This window comes from Diaphorina citri, unplaced genomic scaffold (assembly GCF_000475195.1).
Source record: "Diaphorina citri unplaced genomic scaffold, Diaci psyllid genome assembly version 1.1 scaffold398, whole genome shotgun sequence".
Taxonomy (NCBI): domain Eukaryota; kingdom Metazoa; phylum Arthropoda; class Insecta; order Hemiptera; family Psyllidae; genus Diaphorina; species Diaphorina citri.
The window spans coordinates 213,878-230,559 of NW_007377833.1; the positions used below are offsets into that span (position 1 = coordinate 213,878).

General features: G+C 39.0%; 4 protein-coding genes across 4 annotated transcripts in view; 1 reads left to right on the forward strand and 3 right to left on the reverse strand.

Annotated features, from left to right (window-relative positions):
- LOC103508430 (regulator of G-protein signaling loco-like) overlaps window positions 1-9,939 on the forward strand; it is a 27,860-nt gene extending 17,921 nt beyond the window's left edge. Inside the window, exons 7-16 of the mRNA XM_008472973.1 lie at window positions 2,308-2,487; window positions 2,600-2,824; window positions 3,722-3,835; window positions 5,642-5,710; window positions 7,031-7,105; window positions 7,809-8,006; window positions 8,423-8,506; window positions 9,009-9,126; window positions 9,412-9,485; window positions 9,925-9,939. Of these exons, the coding sequence (XP_008471195.1) occupies window positions 2,308-2,487; window positions 2,600-2,824; window positions 3,722-3,835; window positions 5,642-5,710; window positions 7,031-7,105; window positions 7,809-8,006; window positions 8,423-8,506; window positions 9,009-9,126; window positions 9,412-9,485; window positions 9,925-9,939 (1,152 nt within the window). The remainder of the gene's footprint in view (window positions 1-2,307; window positions 2,488-2,599; window positions 2,825-3,721; window positions 3,836-5,641; window positions 5,711-7,030; window positions 7,106-7,808; window positions 8,007-8,422; window positions 8,507-9,008; window positions 9,127-9,411; window positions 9,486-9,924) is intronic.
- A 1,083-nt stretch (window positions 9,940-11,022) lies between these two features.
- On the reverse strand, window positions 11,023-12,024 carry LOC103508431 (annexin B9-like). The gene is made up of 2 exons (XM_017443758.2): window positions 11,752-12,024; window positions 11,023-11,255 (listed from the first exon to the last, which is right to left on the reverse strand). Exons 1-2 carry the CDS (start codon window positions 11,995-11,997, stop codon window positions 11,043-11,045), a joined length of 459 nt encoding a protein of 152 aa, XP_017299247.1. The 5' UTR covers window positions 11,998-12,024; the 3' UTR covers window positions 11,023-11,042.
- Window positions 12,025-12,263: 239 nt separating this feature from the next.
- On the reverse strand, window positions 12,264-13,081 carry LOC103508432 (annexin B9; the record flags this gene model as incomplete). The annotated part of the gene is made up of 2 exons (XM_008472975.3): window positions 12,264-12,502; window positions 12,991-13,081. Coding segments are annotated over 2 exons (330 nt in total), but the record flags the coding sequence as incomplete, so codon positions are not given.
- Window positions 13,082-13,092: 11 nt separating this feature from the next.
- LOC103508418 (annexin-B12-like) lies at window positions 13,093-16,330 on the reverse strand. Its single transcript, XM_008472962.3, has 2 exons — window positions 16,133-16,330; window positions 13,093-13,183 (listed from the first exon to the last, which is right to left on the reverse strand). The coding sequence occupies exons 1-2, from the start codon at window positions 16,259-16,261 to the stop codon at window positions 13,133-13,135; spliced, it is 180 nt and encodes a 59-aa protein (XP_008471184.1). The 5' UTR covers window positions 16,262-16,330; the 3' UTR covers window positions 13,093-13,132.
- Between the last annotated feature and the right edge of the window lie 352 nt (window positions 16,331-16,682).

Below are 16,682 nucleotides of genomic sequence, written 5' to 3' on the forward strand. Positions count from 1 at the left end.
GGGTCGCGCTTCGCGCTCCCTTGTTTACGGTCGCGCTGCGCGCTCCCGGGGCTTCGCGGGAACGGTTTGGAATTTCGGGGGTTTTCGATTTTTCCCAGTCATCATCATCATGTAGCGTCATCGTGGTCGATGGTTGCTAGACGTCTTGTAACTGTTGTTCTAAAAAGTTCTCGGTTCATTGCCAGCTCCTTGCACTCTTCATAGCTTCTCACTCCTAACCATTCTTTGTTAAACGCAGGAAAAGTTTTTGGTGAAAACCGCATCTTCCTAGCTCATCTAGAAGTGGGTTAGAATTAGTATGAGTGAGTGAGTGAGTCAGTCAGTTACACAAGGGGCTGTATATATTTAGGATAAGTACTTAGTCTACTTTGAAAAAGTAGCTTCTAGCTACCATAACATTGGTGGTATTACAAGTGTAAAAAGATTTGTTTGGAAAAGAGTCGTATACATATATTTAGGATAAGTAAGTAGTCTACTTTGAAAAAGTAGCTTCTAGCTACCATAACATTGGTGGTATTACAAGTGTAAAAAGATTTGTTTGGAAAAGAGTCGTATAAAGTAGTCTACTTTGAAAAAGTAGCTTCTAGCTACCATAACATTGGTGGTATTATAAGTGTAAAAAGCTTTGGTTGGAAAAGAGTCGTATATTTTTGTAAACGTCCGAACCATCTGAACATTGTGATGAACTAATTTGGACAGCGAAGTTGAAGCCTACGCCATTCTCTTCTACCCAACTTTGGACTGCGGAGTGACAATGTAATCAATGATGCACAACAAGAGAAGCTGGTCCTTTTCGTCCCTGGTCCACTTCAAAGTAAGTTTTTCTAAGAGTTTTAATAGAGTAAACCAACTGCAAAGGTCTTATCGTCCCGAAAGCGAAGAGAGAAGGAAGATAGGATAGGAGAAAGTCTGTACAAATTACTTGATACTTATGGACAGTGTTGAACAAAATACTTGCTATGAAACTCAATGAGAACTTAATACCTACTTACTTACATCATTGTACTTAAGTAGGTACATAAATAATCTTGTGAAAATGTACCTACTTAAATCTCGGAACTGAACCTAATATGAGGACTAAGTAAAAATCCTTAGATCAGTCCCTGGTCCACTTCAAAGTAAGTTTTTCTAAGAGTTTTAATAGAGTAAACCAACTGCAAAGGTCTTATCGTCCCGAAAGCGAAGAGAGAAGGAAGATAGGATAGGAGAAAGTCAGCCGTTCCGAGAACGAAACTTATCTGTTTAGGATAAATTCCGCTCCGGGCGGTAATCAGGCTACCCTCTAAGGCTAAGGTAACTAGACTGAGTCAAAGTAAGCCTTTTATATCTCAGGGCCTCAGGGGGTCATTTCAGCAAGCTACATTAACTGTCTGTTACCAGAGCTACCCAGTAACTTGCAAAAAAAAAAAAACAAAAGCCTACGCCATTCTCTTCTACCCAACTTTGGACTGCGGAGTGACAATGTAATCAATGATGCACAACAAGAGAAGCTGGTCCTTTTCATCTCTGGTCCACTTCAAAGTAAGTTTTTTTAAGAGTTTTAATAGAGTAAACTAACTGCAAAGGTCTTATCGTCCCGAAAGCGAAGAGAGAAGGAAGATGGGATAGGAGAAAATCAAAGATTGTTTCTCTCTTGTTAATCGAATCATAAGACATATTTCATATTATGTAGATTGTAGATTGTTATCCGTTGTAACAAAGACGTGTGGACTCACAACGAACGATTCAATAATAATAGACTCTTGAGTGGAAGGTAACCACTAGGTGAGGTTAATGCCGGAGGCGTTCTCTACCACCTAACCCTTAAGGTGGCGTTCCGATCCTAGCTGCCGGGCAGCGCGACCCGGCAGCGCTGCCGAGCTGCCTGGTCGCGCCATAAAGGTGACGTTCCGATCCTAGCTGCCGGGTCACGCGACTTCCATTACAAACTTCCAGTCGAACAAATTATTTCAAAAATAGTATTTTAAATCACATGAAAAACTCACGGGCAGCGCGACCACACTGCTCTCAGAGCGACTGGGCAGCGCTACCCGGCAGCAAAATGTGTATCATGCAAATGATTGATTCCGTAACTGGCTGTTGCGGGGCCCACTCAGCCTCGTGAGGAAAATGAGTAGCTATGAGTATGTATATGTATAATATAAATGCGCATAGCGACCGGTGCCAGCTTGTAGGTAAAACATTGGGTCTTGGGATTATCGAGATATTTGGAAAATCCTACAATGAGCACCAAAAAGGTGATATAATAACACGAAGAAACGGCATTTTATTTATTTTTTTATAAACAGTATATTCTTCTTATTTCAGGAATTCTTGAAGAAAGAGTTCAGTCACGAGAACATTTACTTCTGGGTGGCATGCGAGCAATACCAGGCGACGTCGCTACCTGATGAGCGACTTCGCCTAGCGCGCGACATATTCGACAAACATTTGGCCGCAGGTGCGTCCGAACCGGTCAAAAATGCGCATAGCGACCGGTGCCAGCTTGTAGGTAAAACATTGGGTCTTGGGATTATCGAGATATTGGAAAATATAATAACACAAAGAAACGGCATTTTTTATTTATTTATTTATAAAGAGTATATTCTTCTTATTTTAGGAATTCTTGAAGAAAGAGTTCAGTCACGAGAACATTTACTTCTGGGTGGCATGCGAGCAATATCAGGCGACGTCGCTACCTGATGAGCGACTTCGCCTAGCGCGCGACATATTCGACAAACATTTGGCCGCAGGTGCGTCCGAACCGGTCAATGTAGACTCTCAGGCGCGGCAAAAGACGCAGGATCAGCTGGAACTAGGAGCGGAGCCAGGCCTGTTCCAAGATGTAAGTTGAAAAATTGTTTCACCGCTCAGAGACTCGTGTGGTCTGTGTTGTAGAATGACCATCCCATAGTATAGCGGTATTTTTTTATCAACATAATTCAACCAAGGAGATTCCTCTTTAGACGTACACTTTTGCTGCTACAGCCCACTTATAAAATTTTGCTATCTCCTTGCTTGAATCTAAATAAAGTCACATAATAAAAGCCTCTCACTCATCAGTGCCTTAAATCACCAAAGTATGGAAAAGTATCTTACAAGTGTAATAGCCAATGGAAAAGCAGAATTTTGAATTTGGACGAATCATCTATCTCCTTGCTTGAATCTAAATAAAGTCACACAATAAAAGCCTCTCACTCATCAGTGCCTTAAATGCTTAAATCCCCAAAGTATTTAAAAGTATCTTACAAGTGTAATAGCCAATGGAAAAGCAGAATTTTGAATTTGGACGAATCATATCGAAATATGGAATTGTAAATACTTTTCCATACTTTGGTGATTTAGGGCACAGATGGGCAAGAAGAGACACAATACTTCCCATTTAGGTGCTGGATCAACACGAGAACACTAGAAAGAAACCCGTTGAAATATTTACAATCGAAATACGAGTGCATATTTTTCGTCACCTTTGGGATTCGAACCCGGAAGCTTCTATATGGCAAGCAAGCACTTTACTACTGGGCTAACCGCGCTTCTTTCAAGCTTCACTTACCAATAAATTATTCTCCTCTGACGAATGAGTGAACTTTCACTAACCTTCTGTTTAGACTGGGGGAGTAAAGGAGCTTTTCAGTCCTATGCTGGCTGTATAAACAAGCGATAGATTATCATTTCAACCTACCTAGTGTATAAACAAGGTATATTCTATTCTAACCAATGAATTATGTCTGTTCTCCTTTAGACGCAGAAACAAATCTTCAATCTGATGAAGTTCGATAGTTACCCCCGGTTCCTCAAATCAGACCTATACAAGGAATGCTTACTCATGTCAAATCGTTCTTGGAATTGGCCTCAGGCAAGGTATTAAAGACTAAAAGATGTGAAAACTGACGTCTTACCTTGACAAAAGTGCCGGGAACAGGTAGAGCCACTTATCAAAAAATGGTATTTTTTCGTCTTGTTGCACTGGGGCGACATTAAACTGAACATTTTCCAGCTTATCAAACTGCAAACATTAACGTAAAGCATAGGCGATGACCATACATTTTCCCTGTACGAGTATGTACAAGATCTTACATCCTGAAAGCGTAAATTCCGTCTTCTTTAAATTTGATTTGAAAATTGGGTGGGAATGCTCAGCTTTGTGAGAATCTTATCAATAAGTAAGTAATTAAGTAATAGCCTTTATTTGTGAAAGCGTAAATTCCGTCTTCGATTTTAAATTTGATTTGAAAATTGGGTGGGAATGCTCAGCTTTGTGAGAATCTTATCAATAAGTAAGTAATTAAGTAATAGCCTTTATTTGTACAGTAAAATATTGACACATATCTTAAAATAATAACTAAATATAAAAGTACAAGGTAAACCCCCGTATGGTGCTGGGGATGTGCCTGCCTGTCGAATCTATTTGGATCAGCCCAGCTCTAGTTTTGTGTAGTGGGATTTGGTTGCACCCTGTTGTTGTCCAGTTTGTTGCAATGTGAGTCCGTTCCCATTTGTCGTCCGGAAAAGAATCGTGTCGTGTGTAGTGGGAACACTCATTTAATGAGCTCACAGTGGGATTGAGGAACACCATCATTCCCACTACACGCGACATTGCATACAGGACATTCGGAAAAAAAATCGGGTGGTTGAAACTCAGGACAAGTGGGGGCGGGCTCTAAAGTATGCTGTTCTTTATTGTTTCATGGAATGTTCTATTAGAGAGGAAAATAGTGCTATTTCTCCCCCATAAATTGTGATACTAATCATAAAAGCCTAATTAAGAGTTTGTAAATAGTCGTAAATAAATTCGTTATTGTAGGTATCTACATTTTTCCCCGTTGCGCTGAAGAAAGTTTGTAATCTGTGTTTTACATTGTATTTGTTTTGTACATCTGTGTTATTAACAAACAATGTTTTTTTTTTTTTTTTTTTTTTTTTTTTTTTTTTTAAAAGCTAGTTAGGTTGAAAGCATAGTGGTTAATACTTTCTCCTGTGCCCTAAATCACCAAAGTATGGAAAAGTATTTACAATTCCATATTTTGATATGATTTGTCCAAATTCAAAATTCTGCTTTTCCATTGACTATTACTTACACTTGTAAGATACTTTTCCATACTTTGGTGATTTAGGGCACTGGTAATCAAAACGAATCATAAATTATTTGTGGTAAAGCAGAGAGATTTTTCGCAACTTCAGTATTTTATCACAGCATTACTAAGAGCTGTCTTTGCAGGTCAATTTCCTATTTTGAAAATCTTCTTACACTGGTAATGCTACCACTGGTCGCTTCTCGAATAAAGTAAGTACATAGCTATTTAGTAATACTTTGATATACTCAGTTGTCCTCAAGAGGCTGAGTTTACCCCGAAATTCAAACACAAAGCCAAAAAAACGTTGGAAATCGAACCCGTAATATCCAAAGTATTAGGTCAACAACAGGTGCTGCACCCTAAGAAACGCTAGACCAAAAATCTAGCAATAAAGGGCAAAATCCATTTTGCTGCTGCTTCTGCACACACCTAGACCATAAAAGGAATAATCCTACCAAATTTCAGCTTTCTAGGTGTTGTGGTTCAGGAGCGATCAGTGTGTGAAATATGAAATGTGAACTGTGAAATGTGAATGAGTGAATGGATCTTGATTTTATAATATAAGATTTTCTCCTCTCTCGTTTCAGCTCAAGAAAAGTCGCTCCGACGTCGACGAGCGACGTCGCAAGTCGCTACTTCCCTGGACCCGACGCAAGGCTTCTAACTAACTATGTTCTATGCACATCTTTCGGACAGTACTTACATCTTCTTTACTATACGCATTACGCATAGGTACTACATACCTACTTTTTTTTATATTTTTATTTATTGTTATTTTAGAAAAGTGAATACGGTTCAGAGGTTCACAAGGCATTGTGTAATTCTGTCTTCGAGGAATCATCATCTGTATTAGTCATATACCTACGTGGTATATGAATATATCATATTGGTGGAGTGCTGCTTCCTTTTCAATGAAGTCCATTATGAAATCTACTTGTTATCAGTTTGTCAATAAACTTGTGTTGATGGATATTGGGTATTTTTAGGTTCAGACGGAAGAAGCCTTTGAATTATCAATTTTCAGTTTATCAATTGATTTTTTTTTTTTTCAGTTGTTGACATGGGTTTGTGAAGAAGTCGTTTTTATGTATGTTCCTTTTCGTAAGGGATTTTTTTTTACTTTCAATTACTATAAATTTTTACTAGTAGTTACTTACCTACCTATGTGTATTACGAGTTTTTAATGTCAGTCATCAGACCGTTTTTAAATTTTAAAATAATTCGTGTCTAAGTAATAGTTAATGTGTTGAAGTTTTTACCCATTTTGGGTGGTGCATTGAATGATTGCGTATTGGAATCTTTGTACTTTTGTGCTCTGGTACATGGGTACGCGAGCTGTTGGTTGTGAAAAATGACGATATTTTACATTGTAAGCAAATGTACACTGTTTTATACACAATTTTTCTTTCCTTATTTACTTACAGTCTATACTACATATTATTTTTAATGCGTTTTAACATTACGGACAGAAGGTCTTTTGCGCCGTTAAATACCGAGCTATTGGTTGTGAAAAATGACGATATTTTACATTGTAAGCAAATGTACACTGTTTTATACACATTTTTACTTTCCTTATTTACTTACAGTCTATACTACATATTATTTTTAATGCGTTTCAACATTACGGACAGAAGGTCTTTTGCGCCGTTAAATATTTTTCCTTCCATTCTAAGGTTGATATTTTCATTCCCCAAATTAATTTAAACCATTCTGTTCCAATTCATCCCGGTCTCAGGCATGCTGGAATTTCTGGAGAACCTCACTCTTGGTCAAATTGGCTTTATTTTTTTACTTTTTTTATATACATAACTAGTGCTGTTTCACGTGCTACTGGCTTTTCAGGGTCTTCAAGGTTTGTGAGGTCAGTGTTAGCTTGTCGCCGATTTGAGGGTACCTAATACCCGTGTCACTGAAAACCTCAACAGTTTGGCGTAAATTCCTAACCCCTTTCTCATTCACAATACGTATATCCCAAGGTATTTTATGATTACTTACGATTACGGGCACTGGCCTACAACTCCTTCCAGGTGTTCCTTGGCAATAATAGCAAGGTAAAGCAATTTTTAGAAGCTGAGAAATGTGGAATTTAGTGGTGAGCTTTTCATTTGAGAGACTTTTTTGATGTAAAAGTTCAAAAAAGAATAGGTGTGATATAGGAGCTATGGACCAGCAACCAAATGAGCTAAATCAGTGTTTCCCAACCTGGGCGATATCGCCCCCTTGGGGGCGATGGAGATTTTCATGGGGGCGATGAAGCCTTAGGGGGCGATATGGGGGGCGATCAATAAAAGGAGCGATAAAGGGGGCGATGGCTATCTAGGGGCAAAAATGTAAGTACCTACTTAGTTATTTTAGTCTTAAAAAATAAATCCGAAGAGGAGAGAGAGAAAAATATTGCACGTGCGTCCAAACACTGAGCTAAATAAAAGACCGATTGCTATTCGGGTACTTTGTCATTACATTGTATAGTTTTCCAGAAGTATACACTTACATACTATGATAGAAAGTAAAACAGTTCTGAGTTTTTCAAATAGACGGTTGAATATGCTATTTTACATACGGGGTTTTTTTTTTTTCTCTCATTACATTAATTTTTCCCTCCTAATTTTTCATTCATTTTTTCGCTCAGCCTATTTAGGATTAGCAGCATTTATTAATATACTAAACTGGCGTGCTGAGGCCAGAACTTGGCCTGGCGCACTGCCGTGCGCCTAGATACATAGTAACAATCCCCGCTCGTTGTTTACATTCCAGGCACTAACACTAGACGAGGATGCGTCCATACTGCGAGGTCAAGAGCTTCACATAGAACCCCGTATTGTATTCCGTCTGGACTTGCCCAATAGGAAAACCATAGTCATCAAATCTAAAGAAGGAAAAGATTTGGACCAAGTGCTTCGACCTATTCTGCCCAAGCATGGATATCGGCTGGACATGGTTACTCTGTGTTTGGTACGTAGCTCTTGCTTTGTTCTGTATTTTATGTATATCCTTTGAAAAAATAGAACCTCCATACGATGAATATACGTTTCGTTTTCGTATCCTTCGGTCTTCGCGTGTTCTTCCGTCTTTTTTCTGTGTACTATTACTGTCTACCGCGGCTGTTCTACTACGATTTTAAATTTGATTTGAAAATTGGGTGGGAATGCCCAGCTTTGTGAGAATCTTATCAATAAGTAAGTAATTATGTAATTAAGTAATAGCCTTTATTTGTACAGTAAAATATTGACACATATCTTAAAATAATAACTAAATATTAAAGTACAAAATCAGATAAGTATCTGAGGCCTCAATCTTATCAATAACATTGGGAAAATTCCCTATGTACTTAATTCTATAGTAACGCGGTTGTTCTGCTTGATTTCCAGTCTGATGATTGGGGTTCGGAACATTCGTCCGGCATACTGGGCAGATTTCTCAGGCGAGATTCGGTCATGGTGGAAAAACAAAGAGTGAGTAGAATTATTTACCTAAAAAGTTAAATCTAAATCATGATATGTACATTTATGGTGAAACTGAGTGTCTCTTCAATACACCACCTGCCTTGGTGGTGTAGTGGTCAAGACGGTAAACAGGAGGGCGTGATTTATGGTGAAACTGAGTGTCTCTTCAATACACCACCTGCCTTGGTGGTGTAGTGGTCAAGACGGTAAACAGGAGGGCGTGAGTTCAATCACAGCCAAGGTATGGAATTTTATCCTCAATATAGTTTGAGAATTTGACCACAATAATAATATATTAGTAGCTTACTGCTGGAGTAAAGGGACTTTTCAGTCCCATGCGAACAGTAAATAAGCGCTATTATTCTTTCTATAATATTTTCTAATTGTTCATTTCTTTGGTCATTTTTCCGTGGCAAACCACGAGAAAACTAGTTTTTTTTTGTTTTTTGTTTACATATAATATTTTGTAATATCCGTGTGCTCACGAGTCAATGTGTTTTTAATTTCCCAGGACCGGCAGAAGAAGAAGGCCAGTGGGGCAGATAGGAAGCCGAGTATCAGCAAGTTACCGCCCCTGATTGCCAAACTCAAGCCTGGAGTTAAACTAGAAGGTCGCTCAGAGAGTGAGGGTAAGAATAGAGAACTGTCATATTAGACTCGTGTGATCTGCATCGGAGCACGCCCATCCCGCAGTTACAGACTCCTGTGGTCTGTGTCGTAGCATGTCCATCCTGTAGTATGCCTCTCATCACATGGACGAAAAGATTTTATTTCGAAGCTAACCATGCTCTCCCGTTTTTAAAATCGGGACTTCTTTTTACATTACTTGATACTTACTGTTAGGATGAGGAAAGTTTGTTTTTATCTCCAAATTTTCATTTTAAAAACATATCTCCCTTTTGTATGATTTTCAGTGATCTACGAAGGACTGAAGAGGGCGTGTGATCTGCATCGTAGCACGCCCATCCCACAGTTACAGACTCCTGTGGTCTGTGTCGTAGCATGTCCATCCTGTAGTATGCCTCTCATCACATGGACGAAAAGATTTTATTTCGAAGCAATGAAATAACTGCTACAGACTCCTGTGGTCTGTGTCGTAGCATGTCCATCCTGTAGTATGCCTCTCATCAAATGGACGAGAAGAGACACAATACTTCCCATTTAGGTGCTGGGTCAACCAGAAAATAACTCTTTGAAATATTTGCAATCGAAATAGGTACGAAGGCAAATTTTTTCGTTGATGCTGGGCATCGAACGCGGGACTTTCTGCATGGCAAGCAAGGGCGTTAACCATGCTGTAGCAGTTATTTCATTGCTTCGAAATAAAATCTTTTCGTCCATGTGATGAGGGACATACTGCGGGATGGACATGCTACGACACAGACCACAGGAGTCTGTAACTGCGGGATGGGCGTGCTACGATGCAGATCACAGAAGTCTAATATGACAGTTCTCTATTCTTACCCTCACTCTCTGAGCGACCTTCTAGTTTGACTCCAGGCTTGAGTTTGGCAATCAGGGGCGGTAACTTGCTGATACTCGGCTTCCTATCTGCCCCACTGGCCTTCTTCTTCTGCCGGTCCTGGGAAATTAAAAACATATTGACTCGTGAGCACATGGATATTACAAAATATTATTATATGTTTAAAAAAAAATAGGTTTCTCATGGTTTGCCACGGAAAAATGACCAAAGAAATGAACAATTAGAAAATATTATAGAAAGAATAATAGCGCTTATTTACTGTTCGCATGCTTTACTCCAGCAGTAAGCTACTAATATTATTGTGGTCAAATTCTCAAACTATATTGAGGATAAAATTCCATACCTTGGCTGTGATTGCAGTTGATATTGTGTTTACTAAATTATGTACTTGTTTAGTGTAAAATTTAGATCTATATATTATAGTATAGGTTATGTTATGTATTGTAGAGAGTGTATGTAGAGCTGTTGTAAATAATAATTATATACGAAAATATAACTAATATCTGTATTATTTTATGACGCATTTATTATATTATTTTGTTTTCATGACTAAGTTGAGCACATTTTTCACCAACCTCAGTGATTTAGTGGGTAGCTCGGTGGACTTCAGATCTGGAGTTTGGTGGTTCGAATCCAGGTCAAAGCACGAAAAGAAAAAATATTCTTTTTACTTTTGTATGTGAATCTAAGTTAAAAAGGACAAAACGATTAATTTTACTGTTTTTAACTTTTTGTCGCCATTTTATTGCTAAAATATAACTGAGTATTTGCAAATAAATAATTTATATGTTATACTGTATTAAGTCAGGATCAATCATATTTTCTCTTCTTCATCAAGTGGTATTACGAGAACTGCATTGGTATTTGATTCAACTCCATTGTAAACTCACCACTTGAGTCTCCGACGTAAAGTTTCTTACTCTTACTAAATAGAATAAACATGCAGTGTACCTAGGTAAGTGTTTCACTTCCAATCATCATGAGACACCACTACAGAACACTGATGAGAGCTTCATCTTGACTTTTTACACGCCCGCGCCTGTAGCTAGGTCCGTTTCTAGTTCACTTACTGTTCTCGTACACTTCGGCAATGGTCCGAATCCCGTAGTTGCTGAGAGTGCTGAGGATTTCTACTATGGCCTCCTCATCCGTACCAACCCCACTCATGGCATCATGTAACTCCTTGGCATACAGTTCTGGTAGGGGGGTCATCAGAGCAACAATGGCGTCCTCGAAATTTCCGCCCAGCTCGCTTTTCAAATCATCGATCAAGTCCTGGTGGGGCAGACAATGGATAGAACATTGGAACAGATGCCTAATTACGTTATGGTACAGCAACTTTGTGGTTACGGCAGGATCGAAAGATTCTTCCTGAACAAAGAAGAATTTTCTAGAAAGTCTAGAATAATGTCGTGAACATTTCATGTCATTCAGAAGGCAAGAAACCTCTTGATATATCTATCCGACAACCATTTTTTCTGCCAATTTATTAGATTAGAAAGAAACAAAGCTCAAAACTAGACTAGGATTTACATGGCTTTAAAAGAACAAGGTCAAGTCCGCACGATGTTATAGTTGATCATCCATGTATGTATGTGGTCCAGAACAAGCCAGGTAAACCCTCTCAATATCATCACACCCCCAGCTTAAGGTAAGGTGTTAAAATAACAGCAACAAAAAAACACGTCCTTTCCAAAGAGCGATCGGCTTGAAAGCGTACCATCACAACCCCGGCTTAAGTAAGCTGTTAAAACAGTAACATCATACATACCTTTCCAAAGAGCGTCTTGAAAGCGTCGGCGATCTCCTGTCGCTGCTGGTTCGACCGTTTAGCCAGGACGTCAATAATAGACTGCTCATCCGTTCCAAACCCTTTCATGGCGGCCCTCAGGACTTCAGCGTCCCCATTGGGGTCGAAGGGATCGGCGGGGACCACGGTTGGGAGACACTGCTGAAACAAACATCGATACGTTGAGCCTAAGCTAGAGTCAAATCTACAGTACTGCTGCTCGCCCATAGCGCTAGCGTTGGCTCACAAGCTACTAGTTGGCTGCTAGTGATGGCTTAGTGTTGCTCCCTAGTGGCAAGTGTTGGCTAGGTGGCTCACAACCCACTAGTGCTAGTCCACTTGCCAAGAACATCTCAGAATGGCCTATCTCAGCCCTGTTCATAACCACGGCCTAAATATACCCAAGGGTACTTTTTTTGCATGTGGAGACAGCCCTTTAACTTCTACAAATCTGTCACTACCCATGAGGAAACAAGCAAACTGCTTAAATCAGGCTATTGCTCGCGTTGAATACTCCAAACCCATCGCCTTCGCTCCTCCTCATTTCTTACCTTAATTCTCTCCTCCAAGGTAGTCTCATACATCTTCAGATAATCTTGCTTGATGTCTCCCAGATCGATCTCGGATCGTGTCACGATAATTCGGATCAGGGTTCTATCGTTAGTGCCCATACCAGCCATGGCGTTCTCCAATCGCTGAGCCAGATAGGCACTCTTGTCCCGAACACAACGGACTGTGGAAGAGAGACACACGTCAAGTTTATTTTGTGCTTAATTAGATGAGTTTTCTTCGGCGCGAGAGTGCGAAGGGCATCCACTCGTAAAAATTTTGTAGCCAAAATCAAATGTCAGCCCAAAGCAATCATCCTAGCTAGGACTGATTAAGAGGCTGACGAATACCGCCGACCCCGTCTGAACACGGGAAAAGGCAAAGAAGAAGAAGAAGATGAGTTTTTCTCATTAAAGGGCTTAAAAAATTGAGATTTACGGAATTCTTCTCTTTCTTCTACGACTTCTAGAACCTTTCCAAAGGCACCTTTTCCCAATTTGGACCTTAGAATGTATTCTCTCAATTTTTAATTGAATTTTCTCGATATTTTACGAAAGATTCGTCAAAAAATTTACCCAGATGCATACGAGTAACTTCCATTGAACGAAGTGATTCGCTGAGATCTTTACCTAATACTTCTCAGAACTAATGCCATTTTGCCACATCTCTTACCTATCGACAGATATCCGTCTTCCAAACTGCCCGAAGTTTCGCTCTTGATGGCTACAGTTACGTTGCAAGTTTTGCTTGTAACTTCTAGTTTTGAGATAATTAGGTGTATGTGCAATATCAAACTTGGAACGTGTGAGAGTTATTATGAGACCAAAGCCACTAAGAGTCGTTTGTAGTCCCCAGAGGTGTCGTCCTGTCGAAAGAAAAAGAACGAAAAAAGCGAAATAAATAAAAAGGGAGTGAAAGTGAAGGATAAAACAAAATCTATTGCTCTACTACACACTTAATTGCCTTTGTAGGTAACTTTTTCAAAAGAAATTTGTGTTACTTGAACTTTATTGCATTTCGAATTGCATTCCTCTAGTTCCTATTTTTACTTTTTCTCCAAAAATTGTTTGGTCAGTTTTTTTTTTTTTTTTTTTAAAAAATCCTGGATTCGGCCCTGCCCCTATCCAATGTAATTTAAACAGCTCTAACTTATAATTGGACTTACATATATCGAATTCGGTTGTTTAAATATTAAAAGCCAAGCAAGAATGAAGGAAAAAATATCAAAAGCTCTGCATGCCACATAGGTAACATGGCATTTGTGCTACAGTTAAACGTGGATACAAAGGGAAACAATATGAGGAAAATCGAGATTGGGAAAAAGTGCCCCACTGCCAGTGTATTTGGCACTTTAGGTAGAACGCATGTCAAGTTTTGCTCTTAACACAACAATGTACATATTTGGCACTTTAGGTTGGTTTGGTTTTGCTTGTTACACAAGACAACAGTTACGTACAATGTTTGATAGGGATTTAATGTCATTGTATAACTAAGGTTTTTACTTTTTAGTGAAGCGGTTTTACCCTCCATTCGATGACAAGGTACCCGCCTCCTTACATTAACCTCACCCAGCCTGAGTGAGGCCGGGAAAACCAGCACGCGAATACTTGGGTGGTCACCCATCTGGATACCAACCACGCGAAACGTTGCTTAACTTCAGTGATCCATCGTGAACTGTGCATTCCACGTGCTTTCGCTGCAGCTTTTTATGTTGATTTGGGAGGTCGCCAGTTCGTTCCCGCTGACCTTTTTTTGCGCCAGTTCGTTCCCAAATCTGTAAGGGTTCAATACTGAGTTCGTTCCCACCTACCTGAAGTACTAAAAGAAGAATAAAGAAGAATTATTTTCCACATAATAATATATTATTAAATTTTTATTACAATTTCAGGAACGAATTCAGTATCGCTTACCTGAGAAAAAAAAGTTTTGGGAACGAACTGGCGTACGTCCGTTGATTTAATGTATAAAGTAGTGCAATTATTACATGAGATTTTTATTATTATTAAATGTAAATTTATAGTTGATATTGTGTTTACTAAATTATGTACTTGTTTAGTGTAAAATGTAGATCTATATATTATAGTATAGAGTATAGATTATGTTATGTATTGTAGAGAGTGTATGTAGAGCTGTTGTAAATAATAATTATATACGAAAATATAACTAATATCTGTATTATTTTATGACATTTATTATATTATTTTGTTTTCATGACTAAGTTGAGCACATTTTTCACCAACCTCAGTGATTTAGTGGGTAGGTCGGTGGACTTCAGATCTGGAGTTTGGTGGTTCGAATCCAGGTCAAATCTTTTTTATGTGAATCCAAGTTAAAAAGGACAAAACGATGAATTTTACTGTTTTTAACTTTTTGTCGCCATTTTATTGCTAAAATATAACTGAGTATTTGCAAATAAATAATTTATATGTTATACTGTTAGTGAAAGTGAAGGATAAAACAAAATCTATTGCTCTACTACACACTAGTTGCCTTTGTAGGTAACTTTTTCAAAAGAAATTTGTGTTACCTAAACTTTATTGCATTTCGAATTGCATTCCTCTAAGTTCCTATTTTTACTTTTTCTCCAAAATTTGTTTGGTCAGTTTTTTTTTTTTTTTTTTTTTTTTTTTTTTTTTTTTTTTTTTTTTACCGTAGTGCCCCCTGCCCCCTTTTCAGTTCTGCCGGGCACCAAACCCGGAACCCTCGGCACTGAGAACTATGTATAAACTCTCTTCAACCTTAGAGAGCCCCCTCTGTTCTTGTTTAGATCATTGAATCACGTCACCAGTCTTGAAGAATGTCATAGAAACCCATTCAATAGGAATGTAGAGCGATTATAATAGAATAAGTGGATACTAATAGATTGAATGAGAATAGAGGTGAGAAGGTATGTGAAGAAGTGCTAAGCATAGAGCCCAATATAATACAAGGCATTGTGAAGAGTGCATAGGTATGGCTTAAAAGTGACCTAATAGGACATAGTGCGTTAGGGTTAGGAGGTTTCATGCAGTAAAGCAAGACGTAGACTACTTGTGCAATACGTGGGTTGTGGGTTCGAGTATTCAACAAGTCCTCAAGGCTGTGTTAGGTTTCATGCAGTAAAGCAACACGTAGACTACTTGTGCAATACGTGGGTTGTGGGTTCGAGTATTCAACAAGTCCTCAAATATACCCAAGGGTACTTTTCTGAGATGAGATAGCTGAAAACCGTTATGTCGCTATAGCTGAAAACCACCAAAAAACGGTCGAAATCTGTCCAAAAGCGGTCAAAATACCGCCAAGTGCAGCAACCATCTCAAACAAACGTTTTGAGTTGCATCCTTGCCACATTTGTGAACTACATACCAAATTTCAAGTCTCTGGCTTATACCGTTTCCGAGATATTGTTAAATTACACCAAAAAGCGGTAAAATGGGTTTCATGCAGTAAAGCAAGACGTAGACTACTTGTGCAATACGTGGGTTGTGGGTTCGAGTATTCAACAAGTCCTTAAGGCTGTGTTTATGAACAGGGCTGAGATGAGCTCGGACGAGGTGAGATAGGATATTGTTTCTACAGTTTTGCATTGGAGTGGTAAATTTTTTCCAGTCAATGTGATTTCTCAATATTTAGCCTGAAGATACCATGTTTTACTTACAGTATATTACACGATGCGCATTTCGATCATTGGATCATCATCAGGTGGGTATGTCAAGAGACAGCCCTTTAACTGCTACAAATCTGTCACTGCCTATCAGCAAAGTGTTAAACTGAGGCTTTTGTTCGCGTTGAATACTTCAAACCCATCTACCTCTCGCACCTCTTCGTTTCTTACCTTAATTCTCTCCTCCAAGGTAGTCTCATACATTTTCAGATAATCTTGCTTGATGTCTCCCAGATCGATCTCGGATCGTGTCACGATAATTCGGATCAGGGTTCTATCATTAGTGCCCATACCAGCCATGGCGTTCTCCAATCTCTGAGCCAGATAGGCACTCTTGTCCCGAACACAACGGACTGTGGAAGAGAGACACACGTCAAGTTTATTTTGTGCTTAATTAGATGAGGCAACTATGTCAAAAGACCAGGCTAGAAGATCAAGCTTGGAGGTGGGATACATACCGCCCGTGATTTCCAAGCTTTTTGGGTTTTAGAGGCTCCTCTATGAATACTCCTATGGATTTTTTTTCCCTTCTGAATATTTTTATTGTGAACATTGAATCAATGCGGAAGCCAATCAGAACCTACGCACCTAGTTATTTTTAGATTTAAGCAATCCCGGGGAAATCCGGAGTGCAGGCTAATTGGAAACACAGGAAGCATGACGGTGACTAACAACTGACTGACTTACTAGTTCCAGAATCTGCTTTGATCAGTGACGATGA

Coding starts and splice junctions, on each gene's coding strand:
- LOC103508431 (XM_017443758.2), bottom strand. CDS start 11,997: ATGGGCGAGCAGCAGTACTGTAGATTTGACTCTAGCTTAGGCTCAACG. Junction 11,256..11,751: donor TCAAGACGCTCTTTGGAAAG/GTATGTATGATG, acceptor CTGCCCCACCAG/GACTTGATCGATGATTTGAA.
- LOC103508418 (XM_008472962.3), bottom strand. CDS start 16,261: ATGGCTGGTATGGGCACTAATGATAGAACCCTGATCCGAATTATCGTG. Junction 13,184..16,132: donor CCTTGGAGGAGAGAATTAAG/GTAAGAAACGAA, acceptor TTCTTTCGACAG/GACGACACCTCTGGGGACTA.